The 27,987-nt window shown below is 41.2% G+C and overlaps 1 protein-coding gene across 1 annotated transcript; it reads left to right on the top strand.

Moving 5' to 3' along the window:
• The first annotated feature begins 90 nt into the window (after positions 1-90).
• On the top strand, positions 91-27,971 carry HSPH1 (heat shock protein family H (Hsp110) member 1). The gene is made up of 18 exons (XM_059684098.1): positions 91-513; positions 3,113-3,170; positions 5,418-5,558; positions 6,266-6,388; positions 8,731-8,830; positions 12,017-12,150; positions 12,634-12,878; positions 13,443-13,671; positions 14,829-14,935; positions 15,178-15,311; positions 17,166-17,374; positions 18,888-19,019; positions 21,521-21,658; positions 22,580-22,705; positions 23,516-23,623; positions 23,721-23,840; positions 25,987-26,148; positions 27,077-27,971. The coding sequence occupies exons 1-18, from the start codon at positions 407-409 to the stop codon at positions 27,284-27,286; spliced, it is 2,583 nt and encodes an 860-aa protein (XP_059540081.1). The 5' UTR covers positions 91-406; the 3' UTR covers positions 27,287-27,971.
• Positions 27,972-27,987: the final 16 nt, after the last annotated feature.

Raw genomic sequence — 27,987 nt, 5'->3', positions numbered from 1 at the left:
GCAGGGACCAGGGCCCCATTGGGTGGAATCTTTCGAGAAGGCTCGAGAAGGAGGAAGCGGAAGTGGCACGTGGAGGGGCTGGTGGAGGCGCCGGTGAGTAAATGCCGCAGATTCTGGAAACTTCTGATCAGTGCGATACATAAAGCCGAGGAGCTGAGACCTCCCCTTTTGGGTCGGTACTGGGACGCGCAGCGGGGAGCCAGCGGTTGCGGATCCAGGCCCGCGCCGGAGCGGCCCGCGGAGAATCGGCGCCGCCTACCTCCGGGTGAGCCTCTGCGAGCCGCCGCTGTCCCCGGGAAGCCGGGGCGCGCAGTGACCGAGGAGCAGTCGGACCCCGCGGGAGCCGCGCGCAGCGGCCGGAGGACGCGCACCCAGACCCGGGGCGGAGGCGCACCGCCAGCTAGTCATGTCGGTGGTGGGGCTGGACGTGGGCTCCCAGAGCTGCTACATCGCGGTGGCCCGGGCCGGGGGCATCGAAACCATCGCCAACGAATTCAGCGACCGGTGCACCCCGTAAGTGGAACCTGCGGGGTGCTGGGCGAGGGTGCGGGCGAGGGAAGGAGCCCGGAGCGGGCTGTGGCGCCAGGGGCTCCTGGGGACGTGCTGGCCCGGAGAGCAGGCGGATGGAGCGCGGCGTGGGGGGCCCCGGGGCGCGGCCGAATGGACGCCTGCCTGCCCACGGCCTGGTTATGGTATCGGAACCGGTGAAGGCGACTCCGGGGGCCACGCGGGGCCGCGATTTGAATCGCCCTGGGCCGCCGCTGGGCGCCGGGCAGCGGCCGAGCCCGCGCCTGGACTCTGCCAGCGGAGCTGCAGCTGCGCCCCGCGCCGCCCCCGCCGCACCTGGCTGCTCGGAGGGCCCCGCCGCGGAGCGGTTTCTTCCGCCTGATGAATCTCGAAACGAGCTGGAAGCTTCCAGAGCCCGTGCGCCCTGCCTGTTAGCTCCCACAGTCACTCCTCCAGCAGATGAACCTTCCCTGTCCCAGCGCGCGCCTGGTTCCTGATGCCGCTGTCCTGCCGGCATCGCCGTGGAAGATGGAAACGTCCTTTTGCTCATTTTACGAAAAAGGAATCCTACATCTTATTCTAACATTTATTAAATTTTCACAGTTTAAAGAAGAGAAAGTAAAAGTAGCCTACTTTTGTGCTAGAGTGCTAGAACTTAATAGGATGGAGGTCGTTACTGAATTGAATGTTCTGTTCACCAGCTGCCTGGAGTGGGCAGGGGGTGGCATTTTAAAAAGCAACCTTTTCCCCGGGCTTATTTTCTGAAGCCAACATGCCAACGTGCTTACATGTGTTAATGATAACAACTGGTTACATTTCAGGGAAATTCACGTAGGTTATTATTTTTAATGCCTTAATTTATTTTCACATGCCTTAAACCCAAGATAAAAGTAGAATGAAACATTGAACGGAAAGGTAAAATGACTGGGCTTGTATCACTCAGTGGAGATGAACATTCATGAAAGTTAATGGAAAATCAAAATAAGCAAACACTTGACAATCCTAGCAGCACCGGGAGGACTTACTCCCTTCGCATACTCTGAGTCTACCTGTTTTTAGCCAGGCAAAGGGTTCTGTAATTGGAGAACAGTAAGGAAGAAGACAGCTCTCAGGCTTCCGTGCCTAGGTGCAGTGGACATCTTTGTTCTCTGATCCCTATGAAAAAGAAAACTGAAGGCAGGGAAAAAATGGTTTCTGTGGCGTTAGTGACCGCTTCGAAACTAAAACAGCAGGTACAGCTCTCAAAAATGTAAACTGAGGGCAGTATTGGAATTCCCTTTAATGTTTTTGATAAGATAGATAAGATAGATATTTGATTCAACTGCATTGGCTACTGGTAATTTTCTTTTTAATACAATTAATTTGATTTTCCTTAGAAAATGAGTAAATTCATTCTGCAAGTGTGTAGTTACTTTGAACTCATAATGTTTTGGAAGTTACCTTAAAAGCTCTAGTCTTTGCTTGAACACTGCCCTAGCTTTTGGGATGTTACATGACACCTGCTCAGAAAATCTAGGTCTAGGATGTCTGTGTTAGAGCAAATTTAAACTTGATTTGGCCTGGTACTTAATACCCTCAGTAGGCTCCCATTTTGTTCATCTTCTTTACCATTACAACTACCTGCTGTGGAATCTAAAACCTAATTCACCTACAGTACCTCCTGTGACTCCTGTGTGTGTCTCCGCTCTGTGCCTCACTCTGGTTCCCTTGCGGGACGGCGCTCTCACAATTATGGTACTTTTCATCTCTTCAAAGCTGACTTAGTGTAACTGGTTCTTCACGTTTATGCTCAGTTTTGCTGTGGTACTTCTCTCCATCATTTTTACTTGGCTTTCTGAAGTAGAGTCTTTCATGAATGACCCTCTTTTGTGCTTTTACACCCCAGAAGCATAACTTAGGCCTACTTGTGTGGGTTTATAGAAAAACTTGTGATTCTAAAGAGGCAGATGGTATTATCAGGACAGCAGAAGTAACAATGATATTTAGATTTGTACAGGCGTGGTGACTGAGAAAGTAGAGTTACAACAGGGATCCTCAAACTTTTTAAACAGGGGCCAGTTCACTGTCCCTCAGACCGTTGGAGGGCCGGACTATAGTTTAAAAAAAAACTATGAACAAATTCCTATGCACACTGCACATATCTTATTTTGAAGTAAAAAAACAAAACGGGAACAAATACAATATTTGTATTTGCATGTGGCCCGTGGGCCGTAGTTTGAGGACCCCTGAGTTACACCATACTTTTTGTTAAGCTTATAGGCCAAGTTAATAACACCCTTTATTCAAAGCATTTTCAGAACCTTCTAATAATGGGGCTTGGAGAATTGAAATGTGATGTAAAAATACACATGGAAACTGAGCTTGGGCAGACTTACTTTTGGGGAGTAGGACTGCCACGTAGGTTGGATTTTCAGTAGCAGTTAAATGGACAGACCCATACCCCTCTGAATATTTGACCAAATTTAGACTCCAAAATTGTGCTACACTTGTTCCCCTCCCTGCCCCAAACCATGGGTAGGAACTTTATATTAGATTTTCTCTCTTGTCAGCTAAAAATGTCCACATTTTTAAAAAACTTTTTAAAAATGTTTTTTATTTCTTATAGGTCAGTCATATCATTTGGGTCAAAAAACAGAACAATTGGAGTTGCAGCCAAAAATCAGGTATATTCTTTAAGAGAATTCTGGTCAACTTTTTAAGGGGGAGGTTTTAAAGGTGAAATCTCAAGGACATGCAGGAATTTGAAATACCTAAGCCTGTCTGTTGTTGAGTTTCCAAAATGTAATGTGAGTATCTTTATCAGCCCTTACTTAGAATGGTTATTTTTTTCCTTCTGTTCTCTTCTTGTTTTATTGAATAAGAGAATAAGATCTACTTTTATTGTCTAATCTGCCAACCTTAATTTTTAGTAACTTCACTACTTTCTAACTTATCTAATTTATGTGAAGTTTCACATAACACTCATTTAAGAATTAAAAATTCCTTCTAGAAGTTCTGTGTTTAAAAGTGTTTTCAGGTTACTTAATAATTAGGTATGACTGGGAGAACTTTTTGTCTAGACCTGTGCTCTTATATTGTAGCTGTTAGCTATAGATAGCTGCTGAGCATTTGAAATGTGCCTAGTCGGAAGTGAAACACACATGAGATTTTGAACACTTAAACTAAAGTATCTCATTGATATTTTTACATTTTATAAAGTATCTCACCAACATTTACATTACATGTTGAAATGATAGTATTTTAGATGTATTAGGCTAAATAGCTATTGAAATTAATTTCACCTGTTACTACTTAATGTGAGCAGAAAATGTACATATGTCCTTCCCACTTAACAATTTATTAAACTATAACAATGAACGCTTTATTAAAAAAGTGTAATTTGACTGTAGTGTATCTAGATCTCCTTATTTATTCATTGAATGGGTAGAAAACGAGTTTAGAGAACAAGAATGAAATGAAGTCCCAGTTTATCTTGCAGATTTTGAAATCTGTTTTAGTCTTTGGTGACAATACTGCCTCTTGTTCCTCCTCACTGCCTACCTATAGGAAAAGGAGAAAGAATAAATGATGGGGAAATTCAGGGCTCTGGGAAAGTTACTTATAACCACACTAGAGGCCCGGTGCACAAAAATTTGTGCACTGGGTGGGGGGGAGGGGGTCCCTCAGCCCGGCCTGTGCCCTCTCGCAGTCTGGGACCCCTCGGGAGATAACGCCCTGCTGGCTTAGGCCTGCTCCCGGGTGGCAGAGGGCAGGCCCAATCCCTAGGTGCAGCCCTTGGTCAGGCTCAGAGCAGGGCCGATTGGGGAGTTGCGGCGCCGCCCCTGTCATGCACAGAGCAGGGTGGATCGGGAGGTTGCGATGCCACCCTCAGTCACGCTCAGGGTAGGGCCGATTGGGGGGTTGGGGCACCGTCCCCTGTCACACTCAAGGCAGGGTCGATGGGGAGATTGCGGCGCCTCCCCCTGTCACACACAGAGCAGGGCCAATCAGGGGGTTGGGGCACTGCCCTCTATCACCCACAGAGCAGGGCCCATCAGGGGGTTGGGGCACCGCCCTCTATCACCCACAGAGCAGGGCCCATCAGGGGGGGTTGGGGCGCCGCCACTCTCACACTCAGGGCAGGGCTGATGGGGAGGTTATGGCTCTACCTTGTCACACACAGAGCAGGGGGCGGGGTGGGGGGTTGGGGAGCTCCCCCCTATCAGGCACAGAGCAGGGCTGCTCAGGGGGTTGGGGCCCCGCCCCCTGTCACACACAGAGCCGCAGGGCGATCAGGGGGTTTGGGCGCTGCCCCCGTCACGCTGATCCCTGGTGCACGGGTGGGGCTGGCTGGTTTGCCCTGAAGGTTGTCCTGGATCAGGGTGGGGGTCCCCACTGGGGTGCCTGGCCAGTCTGGGTGAGGGGCTGAGGGCTGTTTTCAGGCTGGGAGTGACTGAAGTTCCCAACTGCTCCTTTTTTTCTTTTTTCTTTTTTTATTCTGGGCCAGCTTTAGCTTGAGGCTTGGCTCCAGCTCTTAGGCCTCCGGCTGAAAGTAGGTTTCTGGCCTTTGCTTACAATGTTGCCAATCTGCTGGCTGAAGTCCTGTGGTATTTGTTACAATGTTTGAAACTGCAGGCTCAGAGGCCTGCAGCCGCAGGCGGGGAACGTTGGTTTCCTCTGTCACTGAGGCAACCAAGCCTCATGTTAGTTTCAAGCTGCCTGGCTGCCGGCGGCCATCTTGGCTGACAGTTAATTTGCATATCTCGCTGATTAGCCAATGAAAAGGGTAGCAGTCGTACGCCAATTACCATGTTTCTCTTTTATTAGTGTAAATGGTTTGAGTTCTACAAGAAACTGTTTGTAAAATTGTTGTAAGTACTAAAAGGTGTTGAAATTAGAAAATAATTTAAAATCTCTAATTTCTTGTGCAGCAAATCACTCATGCAAACAATACAGTGTCTCACTTCAAGAGGTTTCATGGCCGAGCATTTAATGACCCCTTTATTCAAAAAGAGAAGGAAAACTTAAGTTATGATTTGGTTCAGATGAAAAATGGTGGAGTTGGAATAAAGGTAATTGAGCAACTAACTTATTATCTTAATAGGAAACTAACTCATCTGTAGAGAAAGGTACTTAATTCTTAATGAAAATTTAACTCTCATTTCTTAATTGGACAATATGGTTTTTTTATTCCTTTGTTTCCCACCTAGCTTTTTTTAAACTTTAGGTATATCTTTAAATTGTCTTTGAAAATTACTCAAACAGTATATACTGCTATTATTTAATTTGTATTTCTTGTAACTTCCTGACAATTGTAAAATTTAGTGGTGTTTAAAAATCCTAAGTTGTGTTGTCATGTCAAACTAAAAGTCTGTCCAGTGCAGCTCAGTTGCATTGTTTGAAGTGCAGCCTTGTAACCCCACCAGAAATCTTTTTTTAAACTTGGAGAAGCATTCCCATCTTATGATCTACACAGAATAATATTTAACCCAGTGGTTCAGCTCTTTAGTTAGAGTAGAAATTTGCTACTTTCTATAATGTTTTGACTAGTACTTTGGGTGGGGAAAAATCTGCTCTAGTTTTTATTTTCCTCTTCATCTCTAGGGAAAAGTCCTTTTTTTCTTTGCTTCCCTTTCCTTTCCCCCTTTCCTTTTCTCCTTCTTCCCTAAACATCTATAAAAATAGAGATTTTCTGGGAAAGAACATGTGATAATATTTGGAAGTTAATATTAGCAGGTAACTTTACCACTGGTTAAAACATTTTCTTTCTTCAACATAGGTAATGTACATGGATGAAGAACATCTGTTTAGTGTGGAACAGATAACAGCCATGCTGTTGACTAAGTTAAAGGAAACTGCTGAAAACAACCTCAAGAAACCAGTAACAGATTGTGTTATTTCAGTAAGTAGAATTCCTCAAGGCAATGTGTCTTATTTTAACCTGCTTTATGTTACTCTCAAGTATACAGTTTGTGAAAGCAGTTCTGTTACTAGGGATCAAAGTTCTATGGGCCTTGTTAGCATAGTCAGGATTATTTCAGAGGAGGTTTGAGTTGTATTTTTAGCCAGAAGTTGCGAAGGTTCTTGACCAGAGATACAAATCAAAATCTCCTACGAGGCTTTTTGAAAATACAGACTGATTAGTAGAATGGGGATATTCTAATAGTTACTTCACTGTTAGACAACTTGTATACATACATAAGAGCTTTTCTAAATTCCACCCTCAAATTGAGAACCAGTGCATTAGAAGTTTTAAAATGTAACCTACCAGTAGTGACAAAACCTAGAATTTCAGCACTAGCCAGCATACTACCTTCAATGGACAATTGATAAATTATCAAGGAGTATTTGAAATGGACAAAGGCCATCTTTTATTTGGACACCAAAAAGGTAGTTTTAAATTCTGTTTTCCCAAATGTCTAGGGTAACTTTATGAACTCTTCCCCAGGACTGACCTACACTATGGTCTTTGTGTGATAGCATGGTTTGGGTGGCTTGCCCAGACTAGTTAGAGCCTTTATGGCAGTATATTCTAGGATATGAAAGAATAGAGAGAGACAGCTAAAATTTCTCCTCTAGCCCTTGTAAGACAGAATGTGATCTACTAGAGCAGTGGTTCTCAACCTTCTGGCCCTTTAAATATAGCTCCTCATGTTGTGACCCAACCATAAAATTATTGTCGTTGCTACTTCATAACTGTAATGTTGCTACTGTTATGAATCATAATGTAAATATCTGATATGCAGGATGTCTTAGGCGACCCCTGTGAAAGGGTTGTTTGACTGCCAAAGGGTTCGCGACCCACAGGTTGAGAACCGCTGTACTAGAGGGTTGTCTTGCCTGTTGCTTGGAGAAATTAACATTAATCTCTGGTAAAATTAAAGACTCCTATTTAATAAAAAAGTAATATGCAAATTAACAGTAACTCCACGACAAAGATGGCGGCGCCCATAGTGGCAGGGCAGGACGCTGGCGGCGTCACCCTGGCATCGTGAGCCCAGCTGGCATTGCCTTAGCGGCCCAGCCCTGGAGCAGGCAAGCACGGCCGCAGGCAGCCCCCACCAGGGCCTGCTCTTGGGTCGCCGCAGGGATCTGGGAGCGGGATCTGGGAGCAGGAAAGCGTTGCACACAGGCAGCCCCCAGCAGGGCCTGCTTGCAGGTCGCCGCGGCAATCCGCGATCAGGCAAGCACAGCTGCAGGCAGCACCCAGCAGGGCCTGCTCCCGGTTGCCATGGTGATCCCCGAGCAGGAGAGCGCAGCCTGCAGGCAGCGCCTCACCCTGGCCACAGATCAAGGGAGAGAACAACACGCAGGCGAGGCCACGAGCCTGAGAGATCAACACAGAGGGGCGCCTGTTCCGAGCCTCCTACACAGCTGGGGGCAGGCCCCCAGCGAGGACACACACGGCAACTGCTCTGAGCCTCTACTGCCAGACTGTGGCCGTCAGTAGGACATCCACTGAGGGCTCCCAGACTGTGAGAGGGGCAGGCTGGGCTGAGGGACCCCCCGCACCCACCCCCCAGTGCACAAATTTCGTGCACCAGGCCTCTAGTCTATATATAAAAGGCTAATATGCAAAGTGTCCCTGCAGGAGTTCCATTGGGAGTTCTGTTGCTCGCTATGATGTGTGCTGACAAGGGGGCGGTGCGGAATGAAGGGAAGCCCCAGTGGCAGCTGGAAGGCCTTGATCCCTGGCCAGGCCTAGGGACCCTACCCATGCATGAATTTCATGCACCTTGCCTCTAGTTAAATTATAAATCAGTGGTCCTTCCTGTTTTATTTTTCTTTAACTTAATAAGTGTTCTTATTTGAAAAGTGAGCAGAGACCCACATTGGCTCTTGTCTTTGTCTCTTTCTGAAGCATCTACAAATACTTAAGGGGGGAAAATGTGAAAGCCACCAAGTCTTCCTTATGTACTTTATAGTTAAGTGCTTCTATGAATGTAATGTTATATGTTCTTGAAGAGTATCCTAGTTAAAATGCTGTCCTAGAAAAGTGGTAAAAATAATCCAGTTAGAAGTGCCTCACTCAACAGCATAAAAAACCATCCCTTGATATTTTAAGTTTAGGACAGTCTTTTCAAAAGTAAGTTACTATTCTGAATGCTAAGTAACTAAGCCTAAAGGTCTATTTCTGTTTTATGACCTAGCTAAAGCACCTATGAATTTAGTACAAGTTGTTATAAGGAATTTGTATATATTTTTTGTGTTCTAGGTATGTTAATATTCTTTTCTTGCCCTTAGGTCCCCTCTTTCTTCACAGATGCTGAGAGGCGATCTGTATTAGATGCTGCACAAATTGTTGGTCTGAACTGCTTAAGACTCATGAATGATATGACAGCTGGTAAGCAAAATCTTTTTGTGTGGAGTAACTATACTATCATTACTACAATTAAGACATATCAGAAACAATTACTAAACATTTTTTCACATTGATGTAGAAATACAGTTTATCAAATAACATGTATTAGATTTGAAAGCACAACTTCCAGCTTTTCAGATGCTTACGTTTAATGAGAAATTGGCACTTTGTCAGATTTATTAATCTGTTTTCATTAGAAAATTCCTTTAAATTCCTTTAAATATTTATAAATTCCTTCAAATATTATACACACACACACACACACACACACACAGGATGGGGCAAAGTATGTTTACAGTTGTGAGTACACAAAACACAGAGTTGTTCTTGTATTATTATTTATTGTGTTATTTTCCATATAAACAACTGTAACCTACTTTTGCTCTACCCTGTATATATTTTTTTAATATATTTTATTGATTTTTTACAGAGAGGAAGGGAGAGAGATAGAGAGTTAGAAACATCGATGAGAGAGAAACATCGATCAGCCGCCTCCTGCACATCTCCCACTGGGGATGTGCCCGCAACCCAGGTACATGCCCTTGACCGGAATCGAACCTGAGACCTTCAGTCCACAAGCCGACGCTCTATCCACTGAGCCAAACCGGTTTCGGCTACCCTGTATATTTTTATTTTTTGAATTAGGTGTGTTGGATTTAGTTTTTAAATTTTCTTACATTGTTTTTATAGTTAAGAAACAAATTTTCTCCAAATCTTATGATTCTGGGTTTCACAACTACCTTGACTGCAATTACTGGTGTAGTAAATAGTTTTCCTCCTATATTTCCTGAATATACATGGTTAGCCTCGATCATCTCTGAAAAGCTAAGCTGTGCCCTTTGCTAGGCATCGGGTTTAAGTGTGGACATAATGTTGAGCAAAGTGGTCACTGTTACGTCCTAGAGCTTTTATCAGTTCATTACAATTTCAGATGAACAAAAAGTAGTTACATTTTAGTTTTGGGCAAAACAAATAAGACTTTTTTCAACACATTTCCAGTAGTTTTAATTAAAGTTTCAATAAAGACATTTTCTTAGGTATAAATGTTTAGAAAAGCAATAGCTTCAAAGTTCAGAAAAAGCTAACAGACTCTTTAAGGGAGATCAGTTATTTATTTGCCTTGTATATAAATATAATTGGTAGGAAATGGAGTTACTGTAGTTGTATATCCTTAATTTTTCTGAATGAGCAGTGTCCTAGCAGGTCGTGGTTAAAATGTGAGTATTGGTATAATGTGTCTGATAACTGGTTGTGGTTGCATGTCATTGTATGTCTTCTCTCCATGTATTGAAAAATTATAGAGCATTAGTCTAAAATCAGAAAAGGGTAATCAATGCCAAGAAAACTAGTATGAAGTCAGGTACAAAAGCGGTGTGTCCATCTTTAAATGTTTGAATTATAGTCAAGTTTTCTACATATGTAATCTATTATATAAAAGGCTAAGTGTCCATCCATCTGACCGGTAGCTATGACATGCACTGACCACCAGGGGGCAAATGATCAATGCAGGAGCTTCCATGACGCACACTGGCCATCAACACTAATAAAAGAGAAAAATGGTAATTGGCGTACGAGCTACCCTTTTCATTGGCTAATCAGGGCTATATGCAAATTAACTGCCAACTAAGATTGGCAGTTAACTGCCAACAAGATGGCGGTTAATTTGCATATGTAGGCACAATGCAGGGAGGTGAAAGGGAAAGCAGGAAGAAGCCCCCTGCCACTGACAGTGATTGGAAACCCAGGGGGGAGCTAAGAGCTGGGAGGCAGGGCAAAGGCGGCCCCAGGGCCGCCTTTGCCCTGCCCCCCAGCCATGATCAGAGAATCAGGTGCCTTTTCCGCCCTGGCCAGTGATAGCAGGAAGTAGGGGTGGAGCCAGCGATGGGAGCTGGGCACGGTCGAAGCTGGCAGTCCCAGGAGCTAGGGGTCCCTTGCCTGGGCCTAAAGCGAAGCCCACGATTGTGGGGCCGCTGCAGCTGCGGGTCCCCGCTGCCCGGGCCGGACGCCTCAGCCAGAGGTGTCAGGCCTGGGCAAGGGGCCGATCCTGCGATTGGTGGGTGATGGGGGCCAATGCCTGAGGGCTCCCAGTATGTGAGAGGGGGCAGGCTGGGCTGAGGGACACTCCCCCACACACACACACACACACCCAGTGCACGAATTTCGTGCACCGGGCCCCTAGTTTTAAAATAAATGGCACCATGGACCTGGTGCTGACAAACCAATACTCGGCTTTTCCCAAGTGGGACACAGGCCCTGCCACCACCCCGAAGTGACACCCCACCAAATTGCAGCCAACGCTGCTGCTAAGACCACATGGCGCAAAATGTGGCCCCCAGCCCAGCCCAGCCTGGACACTGTTGCTGTGGGCACTGGGTAATGATGTCATATTGTATAGCCCAGCTTCCTCTCCCTAGCGACTAGCCTCCTTGGAGTTTCTTCATCCCAGGAACACGACTTGCTTTATAGCCAGGTGCAAACAGTTCACAGTTTAACCAAATGTTTGTGAAGCGTTTTCATGTGCCTCATCTCATTTGATCCTCACAGAAGCCCTGGAGTAGGTAGATATGAGACTTGGTGGAATCCTATTTTCTTTTCCTTAGCTGGAAAATGGAGATTTAGAAAACTTTGAAACTTGACCTGACTGAAAGTAAGAAATGGTGGACCTTGAAAATGACTTCAGGTTTTTTCACTGCGAAGAATATAGTCACACTGCTGCAGTTAAATATTTTACCCTTTGTTCTCCCTGCATGATCTACAATAATAACCTGCTTTGTGTTGATATTTACTGCTGTGTTGCTGACAATTACCAGAAAGAGAAGTTGGGGTGCTTCACTGGGCTGGGAAAAGTTTAGCTAAATCAGAAAGCAGGTCTAATTAAGCAAGTTTATTCTATATCTATAAAAGGCTAAGTTGACTCGCGCATGTGCGATACATATAAAGCTTTCGCTGGCGCCAATCAGATGCATGTGTTTCGATCTGTCATTGTCAATTGTGAATTTGGTTGACACTTCTATTACAGAGAAAGGGCGAATAGTGATATTAAAATATTTCTCCTAATTAATTTCCTTTCAATGTGCACGATTTTGTGCACCGGGACACTAGTTATAACAGTGACATTCCTAAGAAAACTTGAATGAAAGAATTGAAACTCAGTTAATTTTTTTGTAGTTGCTTTGAACTATGGAATTTATAAGCCCGATCTCCCAGGCCTGGATGAGAAACCTCGGATAGTGGTTTTTGTTGACATGGGACACTCAGCTCTTCAGGTCTCTGCCTGTGCCTTTAACAAGGGGAAATTGAAGGTAAAGTAAAAAATGGGAATTAACTGACCAAAACCTTTCAAATGTTATATTTGTCATTACCTTAAGCTACTGAGCTTCTTGACTATGGTCTTCTTGGAAATGAAGAATGTTGGGTAATGGTATGAATAAGGAATTATTCCCAAAGATGATAGCTCAGCATACTCTAATGCAGTGGTCGCCAACCGGTGGTCTGCGGATGTCTGCGAGGTCCGAAAGGTTGGAGACCACTGCTCTAATGTTCTTGTTAGGGAAGAAAAGCTTTTTCAGGTCATCTGTGTAATCATTAAAGATCAAAGCTATCTTAGAGATTCAGTATTTCATTTGAATTTTAGTTATATTTCTCCTAACTGACTTGGATTTCATGTTGTCATTTAGATAGAATATTGAGCCTATTAATCTTCAGTTGTATGAGTAAGAGTGTTTAACGATGTAGTAAAAAAAAAATGATTTAAAATAACCAGGTTGTTGTTTTAACTAAATTAGGTACTGGGAACAGCTTTTGATCCTTTCTTGGGAGGAAAAAACTTTGATGAAAAGTTAGTAGAACATTTTTGTGCAGAATTTAAAACTAAGTACAAGTTGGATGCAAAATCCAAAATTCGAGCCCTTCTTCGTCTGTATCAAGAGTGTGAGAAATTGAAAAAGCTAATGAGCTCCAACAGTATGGACCTGCCACTGAGCATTGAGTGTTTCATGAATGACAAGGACGTGATGGGAAAGATGAACAGGTGAGTTCTGAAATCTGCTAGAATGAATGGGAAGAGCTCTGACTGGCTTAGAGCCAGGGCTTGGTTCTGACTGGAGTGCTGTGTGTCTTGGTCCACAGTTGTGCACTGCCTGCTGGACAGACTGTGAACCCCCTTACAGCGAGGGGCACTTCTGCAAAGATCTGATGAAAGTCTTTTCGGTATTTTCCACTTTTTAGTACTTCTGGGCCAGTAATTGAATCGTGGTTTCACCAAATATTTTACAGAAATATTTTTAATCAGTGGAAATAAATAGAGTAATGAGAATTGGGTCACAGAAATCATTTAGGAGTAAAATGTCAATCTTTTATGTAAAAGTGATTTTTCCAGTGATACCCTGTAGAACTGATTTTTCTCCTCTACCCCCTTTCTGCACCTGTTTCATATGTTTATATTTTTTAAAAGTTGCAAATTACAAGAGTTAAACTTGTGTGATTAAAAAAAAATGAAATTCACCAGGTTGATAACATTTATTATTTTAAAACAAGATATTGGCCTTTATATAATTTTTCTAAGACTTAAAAAGTATTCCTCTTACTCACTAAGGGCACAATTTGAAGAACTCTGTGCTGAACTCCTGCAAAAGATAGAAGTTCCCCTTTATTCACTGATGGAACAGATTCGGCTCAAAGTAGAAGATGTGAGTGCTGTTGAGATCACTGGAGGCACTACACGAATTCCAGCTGTGAAAGAAAAAATTGCCAAATTCTTTGGAAAAGATGTTAGCACAACACTCAATGCAGATGAAGCAGTTGCCAGAGGCTGTGCACTGCAGGTATGTTTCCTAAGCCCTTCTCTTGCTGTCATGCCAGAACCTCTTCCACCTCATTGTATCATGGTGTGCCTGATTAGCTATCACAGGGGAGTTATTTTTAAATAAGTCCATAAATCTACAGGGAGAAGAGGATCTTCAAATGTAGAAGATCAGGAAATTTAAAGGACTACAGAACCAGTGATTCTCAAACGGGATGAGAAACTACTGGCATGATTCTGGGGTGTCACAGAAAATGGCTGTTATGCAGAAATTAGCTGCAGGGTGTTTGGGGTCACAGTTGTTACAAAGCACATAGGAGGGAATTTGAATGGCAATGTGATGTAATGTAGAATTGATGTAGGGCGAAGTTTGCAGGGTAAGGGTATTTGTTAACTGTTTTTAGGAAACAGCTGCTGCCCCTCCAAATTGCTTTTAACCTGCTTATCAGGTAAGAAGGCAGCTCAGAGGCCTGATGTTTGACAAAGCAAAAACACCAAATCTAGAAGTCAGTGATTTTAAAAAATTAATACTAGTTTATATTTAGGACATTATAGTCAAATAGTTTTAACTAAAGTTTCAAGTTAATATGCTTGAGTTTTGATCTGGTTAGCATAGGTTTTTTTATTTACGTAATATATTTTATTGATTTCAGAGAGGAAGGGAGAGGGAGCGAGAGATAGAAACATCAGTGATGACAGAATCATTGATTGGCTGCCTCTTGCCAGCCCCACAGTGGGGATTGAGCCCTTGACCGGAATCGAACCCAGGACCCTTCAGTCCACAGGCCGACGCTCTATCCACTGAGCCAAACCAGCTAGGGCAGCATAGTTTTTTGTTTTGTATAAAGCAATAGATTCTATGGAGAAAGGTATTTAGATGGACTACCCTTTAAAACTTAAAAGAAGGAAAGAATTTGTAGCTACTTATTTCTGGTTATCTATTGTATCCTCAGGAACCATCATGGGGTTTTTGTTTTAGTTTTTTTCCTTGAGGATGGGGTATGCCTCCTTAGCCAACTAATTCCCAGAAACCTGGGAAGTTTTTATAGTTGACATATACTGTCAGCAAGTTTGAATTTGAATTTAAACCTATTCATCCAGTTTGAGTTTTGTTAAAAGGTGAGTGGAATTATTCGTGTACTCGTGATAATTCTTCCTTTCTATCTTTCTTTTTTGAAGTGTGCAATCCTGTCTCCAGCATTTAAAGTTAGAGAGTTTTCCATCATAGATGCAGTTCCTTTTCCCATATCTCTGGTCTGGAGCCACGATTCAGAAGTCACTGAAGGGTATGTATGAGAAAATAACTTTTAGGTAATGTGACTTAATATAAAAGAATGACTTTTATGCTAATGTGTCTAATTAATCTAACTGGGATTTTTCAACAGCCAAACCTATCAAAGTATTTCTGTCATTTTGGTGTTACAAATGGTGAGATAGACTTGATACAGACTTTGGAATGTTCCTGTTCTGTTTATGTAGCACAATAAGCTTAAGTACTTGACATAATGACTGCCTTTCCTTCTTCTAGTGTTCACGAAGTGTTCAGTCGAAACCATGCTGCTCCCTTCTCCAAAGTTCTCACCTTTTTCAGAAGCGGACCTTTTGAACTGGAAGCTTTCTATTCGGATCCTCAAGGAGTTCCATATCCAGAAGCAAAAATAGGTAAAGCAATTAACTGTATTTACATGCACAAACTTGAAATTTTTTCATATTCTTAACAGTGTTGAGTGGAACATAATTCCAAGTGAAGGCCATTTTCAATTTAGGATGGAGAAATCTTTGTTTATTGATGAATAAACTAGCCTACAGAGGTAAAAGGACTTGCTAGTTAGTGCTGCTGTTACTTCTAAGGATCTATATTTAAGAACACTTAGGCATTGTTCCTCTTCTGATATCATTAATATTTAAGGAATTACCACCTAATTCCAATATAAAACCTGGCTTAGCAACCATTGAGCTACTTCTCAAATGTACCTACATATTTTAAAAAGTACATCTTTTTTGGTATATTTTTCTTTGAGAAGCTTGACACTGTACATCTGTTTTGACCCACAGTAACTCTAGAAATCTGTGGGAGAGCCTCAGACATCTTCCTAAGCCCACAACCCAGGCATGTGCCCTGATTGGGAATTGAACCGTGAACCTCCTGGTTTTATAGGTTGACACTCAACCACTGAGCCACACCCACAGCCCCCAGGCATAAATGCTGTTCTTTAAATGGGTCTTAATGGCAACCATTTCCTGAACTAATGAATTAATCACTAACGAAGGTCTATTCCAACATCTCACACTGTAACTTTCTTGTGTTTGTGTAGATAGCACCTTAAATACATGGCTGTTCAATACCATATAGTGCTTTACACATAGTATGTTCACACTACAAGCATGAAAAGGTCAAGTAACTTGCAGCTGGTCACACAGCCAGGATTGGAGCCCAGATTATCTAGGTCAGAGTCAGCATTCAACTCCTCCTCAGTAGTGCTCTGGAACTACTCTGTTGTGCATAATAATTTCAAGCTTTGATAAAGGTTTTAGGTCACCTTACCTTTTTAAAAACCTAGAAAACTGTTTTGATTATTCAATCAGAAAGAATGTATTCCCTGAAAGCCCTAGAGCAGTGGTTCTCAACCTTGGCTGCACATTCGAATCACCTGGGAATCTTTTTAAAATCCTGATTTCTGGGCCTCATCCTCTGGAAATTCTGTTTCTTTGTTATGGGGTGGGGCCACATTAATAAACAATTTCCGGAGGATGAGGCCCAGAAGTCAGGATTTTAAAAAGATTTCCAGGTGATTCTAATGTGCAGCCAAGGTTGAGAACCACTGCCCTATAGGATGAAAATGCAGCATGGCCTGATAACATTCAGCCTTTCACTTGCTAATGGATTTTCACCTGTAGTTTGTGCTCACCTGCCTGGAGAAGTAGGATAAGAGGAGGCAGTGACTACTGGTCATTATTAGAGTTTTACACATAGTGGCTGGGTCATAAATGTTAAATAAAAACAATCACAAATGTGTCCTTGGCCTTTGGACATTTCACAGCATATTAAGATTAAGCCCAAATATTATAATTATACTGGAGACTTGTCTATTTTAAGAGGTTATGCTTATAGTATACATGAAAAGGCTTAAATCTAATACAGTTGGTAAAGTGGGAGGTTAAATCTAATACAGTTCCAAAACGGCGAGGTTTTGGAATAGCAGTACTTTGAAGCTTTAAGTTCTTAGAAGCCTATGTCTTTTTTTTAAGACTTTCTTTTGGTTTTTAGAGAAGAAGGGAGAAGGAGAAACATCGATGTGAGAGTAAAACATCAGTTGGCTGCCTCCTGCTGACCCCCTACCAGGGATCTAGCCTGTAACCCAGGCATGTGCCCTGACCGGGAATCGAACTGGCAGCTTTTTGCTGCAAAGGATGTCGCCCAACCAACTGAGCCATACCAGCCAGCGTGAAGAAGCCTTTATCTTCTTTACAGAGATATAGATTTAGTTTTTAAATTGTCAATTTATTTTTATTTAGGTCGCTTCATAGTTCAGAATGTTTCTGCACAGAAAGATGGAGAAAAATCAAGAGTGAAAGTGAAAGTGCGAGTCAACACCCATGGCATTTTCACCATCTCTACAGCGTCTATGGTGGAGAAAGTCCCTGCTGAGAACAGTGAGCCGCCTTCTGTGGAAGCAGATGTAGAGTGTCAGAACCAGAGACCTCCAGAAAACCCAGAGGCTGAGGTAAGTGTGGATGAACCTTTGAGTTTGAATACATAGTAAGTTAATCCTAATCTATAAGAGAACGGTTAAAATAGGTTTTGCTTAATTTTGGTTAGCTTTTTGGATAATCATGATAATTAGCAGTTGCTATATGATGTTCATATATAGCTTGGAATGTGGTGAATTATGATTAATTTGAACTGGCATATGACAATGGAGTAATTTCTTTATATTATTTTTTTCAAAAACAGACCACATATTGTGAAGTCAAATGTTGGCTGGTGATTAAGGAGAAAAAAAAACTACTACAAAAACTATTTGGTGAAATATATACCAAATATTAAAGTTTTTTTTTTTTTTTTTTTTAATGTCACAATTGGTTTTGGCAATTTAGAACTTACTTCCTTTTTTTTTTCATGGTTTGCTATAGTGTGGGAGGAAGGAAGAGAAGTGTCTTTCTACAGCACAGAAAGTTGTTACTGCTCATGTTCTTAATTTAGCCTTCCTTTAGCATGAGTGCTAACAGAGGACCTTTCAGAAACTTTAAAATAGATCAAATATTAAGTTTACTTCTGGGTAATAATAAAAAATCGCTTAAATGAGGGGGCAGGCAGTATAGTGTTTTAGTTAAGATGTGACAATAGTGGTCAGAGACCTCTGGAACACGTAGGAACATTAGTATCTGAGCCTTAGTGTTGTTCTCATGTAGAAAATCTTCAGTACAATGAGTAAAATGACCAGGGCCGTGTACTTTCTCATTTGGTTACAAACACCATTGTTCTAATGCCTGTTGTGTCAGTCTTAGGACCTTCTGGACATATCAGGAGTGCCTGGCTTCTGAACACTTTTTTAAAAAAACATAGACCACATATTGTGAAGTCAGATGTTGGCTGGTGATTAAGCCTTAGAATCTCAAAGCTCTGACAGAAAAGAGTCTTGAGGGTGGGGCAGGAAGGATTGAAGTCACTGCCATGTGGCATATATGGTAATCTTTAATCTGAGATCATTTGGTTGTAACTGGTCAGACAACAAGCGTGGGGACAGAGGGTCTGCGTGTCTATGAGCTGTCATGATGAGCCCCTGAATAACTGATAGTTGGCTCTTTCATGTAACTGTTCAGTTCATTGAAAAGGAGATATGTGCACATGCATGATGGCTTCTGGTGAAATTAGGTTTTGGAAGCTTTTCTCTGGGACAGGCCTGGGGTAAACCTATTTCCTTTGCTTTCAAGAGTCAATATCTGTACAAGGCTAGGTGGAAGTTTCTTAAAAGAGAGTTATGTCATCACATCAATCAGAATGCCTACTATTTGTGTTATTTAACTATATGAAGTGCTGTCATTCGAATAATTTTTATGGATTTAAAATTTCAAAGAAGTTTTCAGATATTTGTGTTCATTTTGCTTTTATTCAGTGTCTTTCCCCACCTGTTAAGATTTCAGAAATTGAACATACTGTTTCGGGTACCCTGTAACCTTTACATTTTCCAAGTACACCTGCTTTCTACATCCTTTGTGCCTGGGCTTTCATTTCAGAAAAATGTCCAGCAAGACAGCAGTGAAGCTGGAACACAACCCCAGGTACAAACTGATGGTCAACAGACCTCACAGTCTCCCCCTTCACCTGAACTTACCTCAGAAGAAAACAAAACCCCAGATGCTGACAAAGTGAGTGATACTTCTAGTTCATTCCATTGGACAATGTTGCAACATGTGATCATTAATAATATTAAATCTGCAGTTTCAAGAGCAAGCACCAAATTGTCTTATTTAGTCTAAGTAGGATTTTTTTCTCCTGTTGATTTTCCATGTATTTTTCAACTAAAACTAGCTGAAGGTACTTAAGCTCAACTAAGGGAATTGAATATCCTGCTTTAGACCTGAAGGCTTCTCTTGGTTTATTGCCGCACCAAGCAACAAGAGACGAACACGTAGCATTGGTTGTCTTCTCTAGTGCCAAAAGTACCTGTGAAGAGCAGGGCTGTGTGATTCGTTTCCACTTGAATTAGTCTTATAATAAATACATGGGCTACAAGAGTCTAGTAAACTTTCTCCTCCTTTCAAATCACCTGTCAAATTTGAATAAATTAATTAGGATGATCTGGAAATAACCAGATTGCTTTCAAAGTAAGTGTTCTTTTACCCTGTTTCCACAGCATGTGTTGGAAGCTAAATTAAATAGTTGTATTGTGTCCCTTTAAAAATGTCGTTTTCTAATCAAACCTTTAAATTTCATGGTCAGATGAATATTAGAAAGTTTCCTTTGTCTCCATATCACTCTGTGCTTTTCAGAAAGCAAGCAAGTTGTATGCAAATTATTAACCTTCCATTAGTGGTTTGGTTTTCTCATTGTGAGTGTTGAATTCTTTACTCTTGATGAATTACAGGATTGTTCATTGGTGTCAAAATACATTTTACATTTGGTGGAAGTTTCCAGTTATGAATGTCCTTGTATCCTGATTGCTCCTGTGGGGATCCCAATGTGAAATTGGTCCTGGTTCTGGTTTCTGAAAGCCTTCCTTGTTTTCTCCTGCTAGAGTTAATGATGCCAGTGGAGCAGCACTGCTTTGTTTGTAGTAACACCTCCTTGATTTTAGCATCACTCCCCTCACTCACTTTGACATTAACTGATGGTGCTGATAATGTTGATACCTGTCTGGAACATGCCATTGGCAGCGCCTCATGCTCTTAGCTATAGGAGGAAGCACTAGCATCAGGCCCTTTGGAACATTGTCACACATCTCCTCAGAGGGTTCCTTGTTCATGCCACGTCAAATGCCACGTTGTGATAATAATTGGTCTTGTCAGTAGTTGGTTTAATGTTGTATTGCCAGATACTCTTAACTGCCAGACATAGACTATCATCCAATCATTTCCCAAACATCTGTTGTTCTCGTGTTTTGCTAAGTGTAGATATCAACTGATCCATTTGTCTTTCTTGTGGTCATGCCCCCAGAGGGTGCACAAAATATTGGAGAGCTCTCTTGTGCACTAGAGGGAGGAAGACAGAGAGAGTATATAGGCAGACTGACTGGATCATTGCTACTCACACAGCTTACAGCAGTTAAGAGGTGTGGGATTTCTAAGGATCACTGAAATAGAAGTCTGGAAACAAAAGTTCTCATCCCATCTCTGTCTTTGTAATTTTAGGTAAACCATTGAACCTTTTTCAAGTTCCAGTTTTTTCTATAAACTGCCTAGAATTTTAATATCCTAATAGCTCCCCAACGTTATCCATTGGCAGAGCTTTCTGTGACCCGTGGGCTGGTTCTCTTCCTACTTGACCAAACCAGCCAACCAGAATACATGTGATATGTCTCCTGGTTATCTTCCCGTCTGTTTGCTACTTGTGCAAGTGGGAACCTGCAGAATTGGAAATACACAGAAAAGACTTGGAATTGGAAAATTAAAGGCCGTAGGAGATGCTTACTTCTTTAGCCCTGTATTTAAATATTTTGAAAAATCTACAATAAATAATTAGCAGTAGCTGCATCGTTCTATTTGCAATTTTAAGGCTCTTATTTCTTGACCATGGGGAGTTGCTTATGAGAAGTAATATGACTCAGAGGCACGTAGTAGGGATAGGGATATATGTATATATACAGACAGATACATGTGTGTAATCTCCAAATTCAGTAGGACATTTTGAAAGGTACTCATCAGTATGGTGCTAATTGTAATCAAGGCAGGTATAATACTGGGACGTAAGGACTTAGGTACTATGTATGTATATATTACAGAGCTAGTGTTGACCCTAACATTGCTAGCATTGGTCAGTCTGCAGTTATTGTCAGATTCTAGACTATAATATAAAGATGCAGCAATTTAATAATATTTTTGACTCTTCAGAGTCACAAACATTGCTTAAAGGGATGACAAGGTAAAGACCAATGGAGAAAAGCTTTAGCAGCGAGATTAAGTTTAATATGAAAAGAGAAATGTATGGGTGAATTCTCAAATGAGAGTGTGGCATGCTTATGCGTCATTGCAGCCCTGCTTAAAAACAGGCGGGTGGAAATCAGCTAAGCTTATACCTCCTTCTAACTTCGTAGTTGTGGGGATTTTATTTTTGCCTATGTCATCAAGTATGATAAGGAGTTTTATTTGTTTTGTTTTTCAAGGATTCTTTAAGAATTTCTTTTTCTTTTTTTTTTACCCCCCTTCCCAAGGCAAATGAAAAGAAAGTTGACCAGCCTCCAGAAGCTAAGAAACCCAAAATCAAGGTAGTGAATGTGGAGCTACCTGTTGAGGCCAACTTGGTCTATCAGCTGGGGAGAGACCTGCTTAATATGTACATTGAAACAGAGGTAGGTACTTCCAATAAATACTTTTATTTTAGAATGTACTTAGTTGTTTGGCCCTATTGTCCATATTTCTAATAAATGGCTGTAATCCTTTTCAGTATCCCAAGTTTTATACAGTTTTAGAGATAGGATGAAACCAAAATCAATGACTTTTCAGCTTATTTTCTTATTGATTAATTTTAGAGAGAAATATTGATTTGTTGTTCCACTTATTTATGCACTAATTGGTTGATTCTTGTATGTGCCCTGGCCTGGGTATCGAACCCACAACCTCCGCATGTTAGGATGATTCTCCAACTAACTGAGCTGTCTGGTGAGGGCTTAATTAAAATTTTTAAACAAATTTTATGTTTTTTCATCTTTATAACAAAAGCGAACTATACCATTCTGCTTGGAATAAAACTGATCCCAAGTCCTTATAAAGAAATTGGATGCCAGTATTTCCTAGCACTGGGCACAGTACAATTCGTATTTTAGGCCACATTGAATATTTCTGTTAAAACGTGCTTTTCCATAGAGTGTGTGAGATAATTAAGATTCATTTTTCCTATATTCAGATAGGAACACTGTGTTTAGAAATTTAACAGTAAATATAAGTAATTTATCCTTGATTTTCAAATATGGCAGAGTGGTCTGATCATTATCTATTCGTCAATATTAATCCCAAGATGAGATAACCATGTAACTTCATAAAAGAAAACAAAATAATATAAAAGCCATGAATTGTTTTTTTCCCCTTAGTATTAAATCTCAAATGAGAAAGTTATGTAATTTTTTTATATAATGTTAGAAAATGAAGAACTTTGTAGGATTTGTTGTAAGAGTTTTATGAGGTATAATTTAGAACTGTTAATACTAATTTTTTTGGTACAATTTGTTACAGATAACAGAAAGCTGGAATTAACCTTTTCTGTTCCCTGACAGGGTAAGATGATAATGCAGGATAAATTGGAGAAGGAAAGAAACGATGCTAAAAACGCAGTGGAGGAATATGTGTATGAGTTCCGGGATAAGCTCTGCGGACCATATGAAAAATTCATCTGTGAGCAGGTATGTTTAGAGTCTGGTTTTTATTCAGCTATAAAGTATTTATTATCAAACTTAGCTTTGAACCTCTACTAGATTATGTAATAAGCTTTTTGGAAACAAAACAACTTAAAGTAGAAATTGTATAAACAAAACCCCAGAGAGAGGCTCACTAGTGGTGTACAATTTTTCTATCTAGCTAATACCAATGATTCTTTAGTTTTTACCATTCACAGTTACGGAGGCTTAAAAGATAAATTGAAAGCCCTTGCTTTCAGAGACCTCAAAAAAAAAAATTTTATGACTAGCTTGCTCTTATTGTTTATCCCAAAAATCTTGTTTATCAATTCATTCCAAAGTTTATCAGCCCCCATTCTCCTTAGCCCTTGTCTAAGCTCTCAAAGTCAGTAGGCTTCTGAGTAAATCCCAGAAGCACAATTGTGAAAGATGGGACTTGGGAGGAAAAAAATGGCTAGATATCTAGGATGGTTGAAAGATTAATTCTAAAGTTAAAAGAATTTAATCTTAGGAATCTATTTTAGTCCTAAGATTTTTGTGATAGTTCAGTTCTCATCTCTGCCCTAACATTTCCTAAATTGGTTATGGTGGTGATTCTGAGATAGAGATAACCCAAACCTAAGGCTAGAATAGTAGCACATAGTTTATATGAGTTGGGTAGGAGGGGCTGATGGTAGAGTATGTTGCTCCTTCATACTTTTTAATGAGGAGAATCCATTGACCCATGCGCCTTTCTTGAAATGAGAACAGATACTTCATGTTTAACATTTCTGACTGTGACTCTTCATCATGTTGGTTCTCATGTTTCACATACAGGACCATCAAAAATTTTTGCAACTGCTCACCAAGACTGAGGACTGGCTCTACGAGGAAGGAGAAGACCAAGCAAAACAAGCCTATGTGGACAAGTTAGAAGAATTAATGGTAGGCCCTTCTTTCCCCTATGAAAGCGGTGCCTGTGGTTTAGACTATAGACTTTTAAAATATGATGAGAAATACCAATTTGCTACATTTGTTTTAGAAAATTGGCACGCCAATTAAAGTTCGATGTCAAGAAGCTGAGGAACGGCCAAAAGCATTTGAAGAACTAGGTCAGAGGCTGCAGCACTATGCCGAGATAGCAGCCGACTTCAGAAGGGGCGTAAGTCTTCATCACCAGGAAGAAGGGACCGCAGGTTTTAATCAGCTAATAGTGAAGTTGGGGAACCTGTAGGGCGAACAGATGATGTTCTTTTTCTTTTTTTTTTAATTAAATCTTTATTGTTCAGATTATTACATTTGTTCCTCTTTTTTCCCCCCATAACTCCCAGTTCCCGCCCCACCCTACGCCCTCACTCCCCACCCACTGTCCTCTTCCATAGGTGCACGATTTTTGTCCAGTCTCTTTCTGCATCTCCCACACCCCTTTCCCCCCCAAGAATAGTCAGTCCATTCCCTTTCTATGTCCCTGATTCTATTATGATCACCAGATTATTTATTCACTTGATTCTTAGATTCACTTGTTGATAGATGCATGTTTGTTGTTCATAATTTGTATCTTTACCTTCTTCTTCTTCTTCCTCTTCTTAAAGGATACCTTTCAGCATTTCATATAATACTGGTTTGGTGGTGATGAACTCCTTTAGCTTTTCCTTATCTGTGAAGCTCTTTATCTGACCTTCCGTTCTGAATGATAGCTTTGCTGGATAAAGTAATCTTGGTTGTAGGTTCTTGGTATTCATCACTTTGAATATTTCTTGCCATTCCCTTCTGGCCTGCAAAGTTTCTGTTGAGAAATCAGCTGACAGTCGTATGGGTATTCCCTTGTAGGTAACTCGGTTTCTTTCTCTTGCTGCTTTTAAGATTCTCTCTTTGTCTTTTGCTCTTGGCATTTTAATTATGATGTGTCTTGGTGTGGTCCTCTTTGGATTCCTTTTGTTTGGGGTTCTCTGCGCTTCCTGGACCTGTAGGTCTATTTCTTTCACCAGGTGGGGGAAGTTTTCTGTCATTTCTTCAAATAGGTTTTCAATATCTTGCTCTCTCTCATCTTCTGGCACCCCTATAATTCTGATGTTGGTACGCTTGAAGCTGTCCCAGAGGCTCCTTACACTATCTTCGTATTTTCGGATTCTTTTTTCATTTTGCTTTTCCAGTTGGGTGTTTTTTGCTTCTTCGCGTTTTGAATCTTTGACTTGGTTCTTGCGCTCCTCAGATCTGCTGTTGGGTGTCTGTATAATATTCTTTATTTCAGTCAGTGTATGCTTAATTTCTAGTTGGTTCTTTATCACAACATCGAGGGTCTCATTAGATTTCTTGAGGATCTCACTACATTTATCGGCGGTCTCACCAGTCTTTTCGAGGGCCTTACTAAGTTTATCGGCAGCTTCTAGACAGTTCTTGAGAGACCTTAAAAGTGTGATTTTGAGCTCTATATCTTCCATTTCTGACATTTGCGTCCTGTTTCTTTGTCTCCGCATTTTTTTATCTTTTCTTGGTCCACCCCCTAGTGGTCTTTGTGCGCAGTCTTGTAGTTAAGCCTTGATTGTTGTCGGTAATACCAGGGGTGATTTGACCTCCAGGCTAACTGGCTATGAGAGTCAGCTGTGTCTGCAGTGGGAGAGCTTCTGTGCTGGATCTCTAGGGCGGTGCTAATCTAGCCTTTGCCTGAGGCTATCTGGCAAATGGTTCTGCGCCGGGCTTGGGCGAGGCGGGTCCCCGGGGATCTACAGGGTGGGCGGAGCGAGCAGTTATGCCTGCTCTCAGTTCCTTCCCCAGGGGCTCTGCCTCTCAGAGTCCCAGCAACTGCTGCAAACCTCGGAGAGAAAGCTGCCTTCGAGTTCCGACCGAAGCCAGGCAGTCCCGCTTCTCCCGTTTGAGTCTGGGTCCCCAGAGACTCGCCTGGATCTGGAGCTCAGAGTCTGAAACTTCCTCCCGATTGAAAACAACAACCTCGCCCTCCGCCGCCAGCCAGCTCCGCGCGCACTCCGCACCTGAGTATTTCACTTCAGCACTGCGCCTCCTCTGAGTCTGCGTATGATATTCTCTTTCCTCCTAGTTGTAGAATTTCCACTCAGCCAGCCTTCCTGTGGTTCTGGATGATGTCTGTTCTGTCCTTAGTTATATCTCTGAAGTGTTTGTTCGAGGCAGCAATCTCCGGCGTTAACCTATGCCGCCATCTTGGTTTCTCCAGATGATGTTCTTAAATGAGAAATTGTTCTTGGTATTTGACCTTCATAGAAAATTTTGTCAAGTTTGTTATCAATGTTAAATACTTAACTCTGCTGAATGACCATGCTTTCTCCATTCAGGATGACAAATATAACCATATTGATGAGTCAGAAATGAAAAAGGTCGAGAAATGCGTGAATGAAGTGATGGAGTGGATGAATAACGTCATGAATGAACAGGCTAGAAAGAGTCTCGATCAGGATCCAGTTATATGTGCTCAGGAAATTAAAGCAAAAATAAAGGTGAGTGTTATTGTCTATTCATTGCTGTGTTTTCTTAGAGGCTCAAGTTACAATCACCTGAACCCTGAACATGGCCATTTTTTCCATAAGTCTTTCCCTTCCTCCTGCCCAAAACCAGATTTCTTGGTTTATAATTGATATCACAAAATTTAGAAGACTTTATAAGTTTCTGTTAAATTTTCATTGTATTCATTTAGCTTAACAAATGTATTTGTTCAGCCACGTGTCAGTCATTGTACCAGGTGCTAAACTTCCAGTGTACAAAGGAAGTCCCTGCCCTGCTAGTGTGAAGAAGACTTGACAGTAAACACGTATGGCAGTATATGAGATGGTCTATAAAGTGCCAACGATACAAATAAGAGTTAGAAGGGGTTAGGAAATTCTGGACAGTGGAGGGGACCCAAGTAAGGGTTTTAACAGGGAAGGCCTTGCCAAGTGCCTGAGGTTTGAAGGAAGTTGAGGGGAAAAAGAAAATGGGAACTGCCTTCTGTCTGGAAGGATTTTCAGACGCAGTAAAGATTACGGAAACGTAAGCCTTTGAAGTCAGTGGGCTACAATAAATTTCAGCTCTTTGGGTTTTTTTTGTTTTCTGGGGGGTTTTTTTTGAGACAAAATTACTTTACCTCAGTGAACCATTTCCCTTTTCCATCAGTGGGTATAATAATTCCTACCTTTTAATGCTATTGCAAAGATTATAAAGTATGAATACTTAGCAAGTCCATGAGACATCGTAGGGTAGTATTCACTTTTCTTTGATCAGGCTTCAAGCTATAGTTTTGAGCAAGTGTAATAAGTAAATGGGATTCTTTGAGGTAAGTGTAATTGGAGTTGGTAGAAAAGTATTGGTTCAAGCATGTAGGAAAGTAATTGAAAATGAACTAGATGTATCTGAGTCAGTCTGATTACTAGCTTTGTTTTCCTTTTTTAGGAGTTGAATAATACCTGTGAACCTGTTGTAACACAACCCAAACCAAAAATCGAATCACCCAAACTGGAAAGAACTCCAAATGGCCCAAATACTGATAAAAAGGAAGACGATTTAGATCAAGGCAAAAATAATTTTGGTGCTGAACCTCCACATCAGAATGGTGAATGTTACCCTAATGAGAAGAGTTCCATTAATATGGACTTGGACTAGATAACATTAAATTGGCTTCATCCTTTAATTAATAAAATATTTTTGCCATAGTATGTGACTCTACAGGACATACTGAGACTATTTATATTTTCTTTTTAAAGAACGTTTAGAACTTTTGTGTACTATATGGAAAAAGGAAAAGCTTACGTCTATAGTCTTTATGATCCTAAAAGGGAAAATTGCCTTGGTAACTTTCAGATTCCTGTGGAATTGTGAATTCATACTAAGCTCCTGTGCTATATTACCATTTGTATCACTGAGGATGAAATTGACTTGTCTTTTGGGAAAGCTAAAACAAACTGTACTGCTTGTTCAAGAGGGCTGTGGGTAAAATCATTAAGCATTTGTTCTTGCCAAGGTAGTTTTCTTGCATCTTGCTCTCCACTTCAGCGTGTGTGTGGATGTTTATAAACAATACAATCTGATTTCACAAGGGCTTTCTAAAATTCTGTCCAATAGAAGATGACTTTTTGCTTTGATATTATTAAAATGCATTGAGTAATGCAAGCACTAGTGAAATGTGTTAGCAGCATGCAGAACATATCTTTCAAATGTATCACTTGTTACACAGTGCACTGTCAAGTGGAGGTGTCAAATGGAGGAAATGTAGGATCTGTGTGTTACTGGTATTGTAAAGCCTTTTATGAGCTTTAAAATAAAGTTCATCTATGGTGTCATTTCTAAACGGTTGTGTCACTGAC

Source organism: Myotis daubentonii, chromosome 2 (genome assembly GCF_963259705.1).
Source record: "Myotis daubentonii chromosome 2, mMyoDau2.1, whole genome shotgun sequence".
NCBI classification, from domain to species: domain Eukaryota; kingdom Metazoa; phylum Chordata; class Mammalia; order Chiroptera; family Vespertilionidae; genus Myotis; species Myotis daubentonii.
Note: the sequence above shows the minus strand (reverse complement) of the source record. Positions and strands in the feature narration are given on the sequence as shown.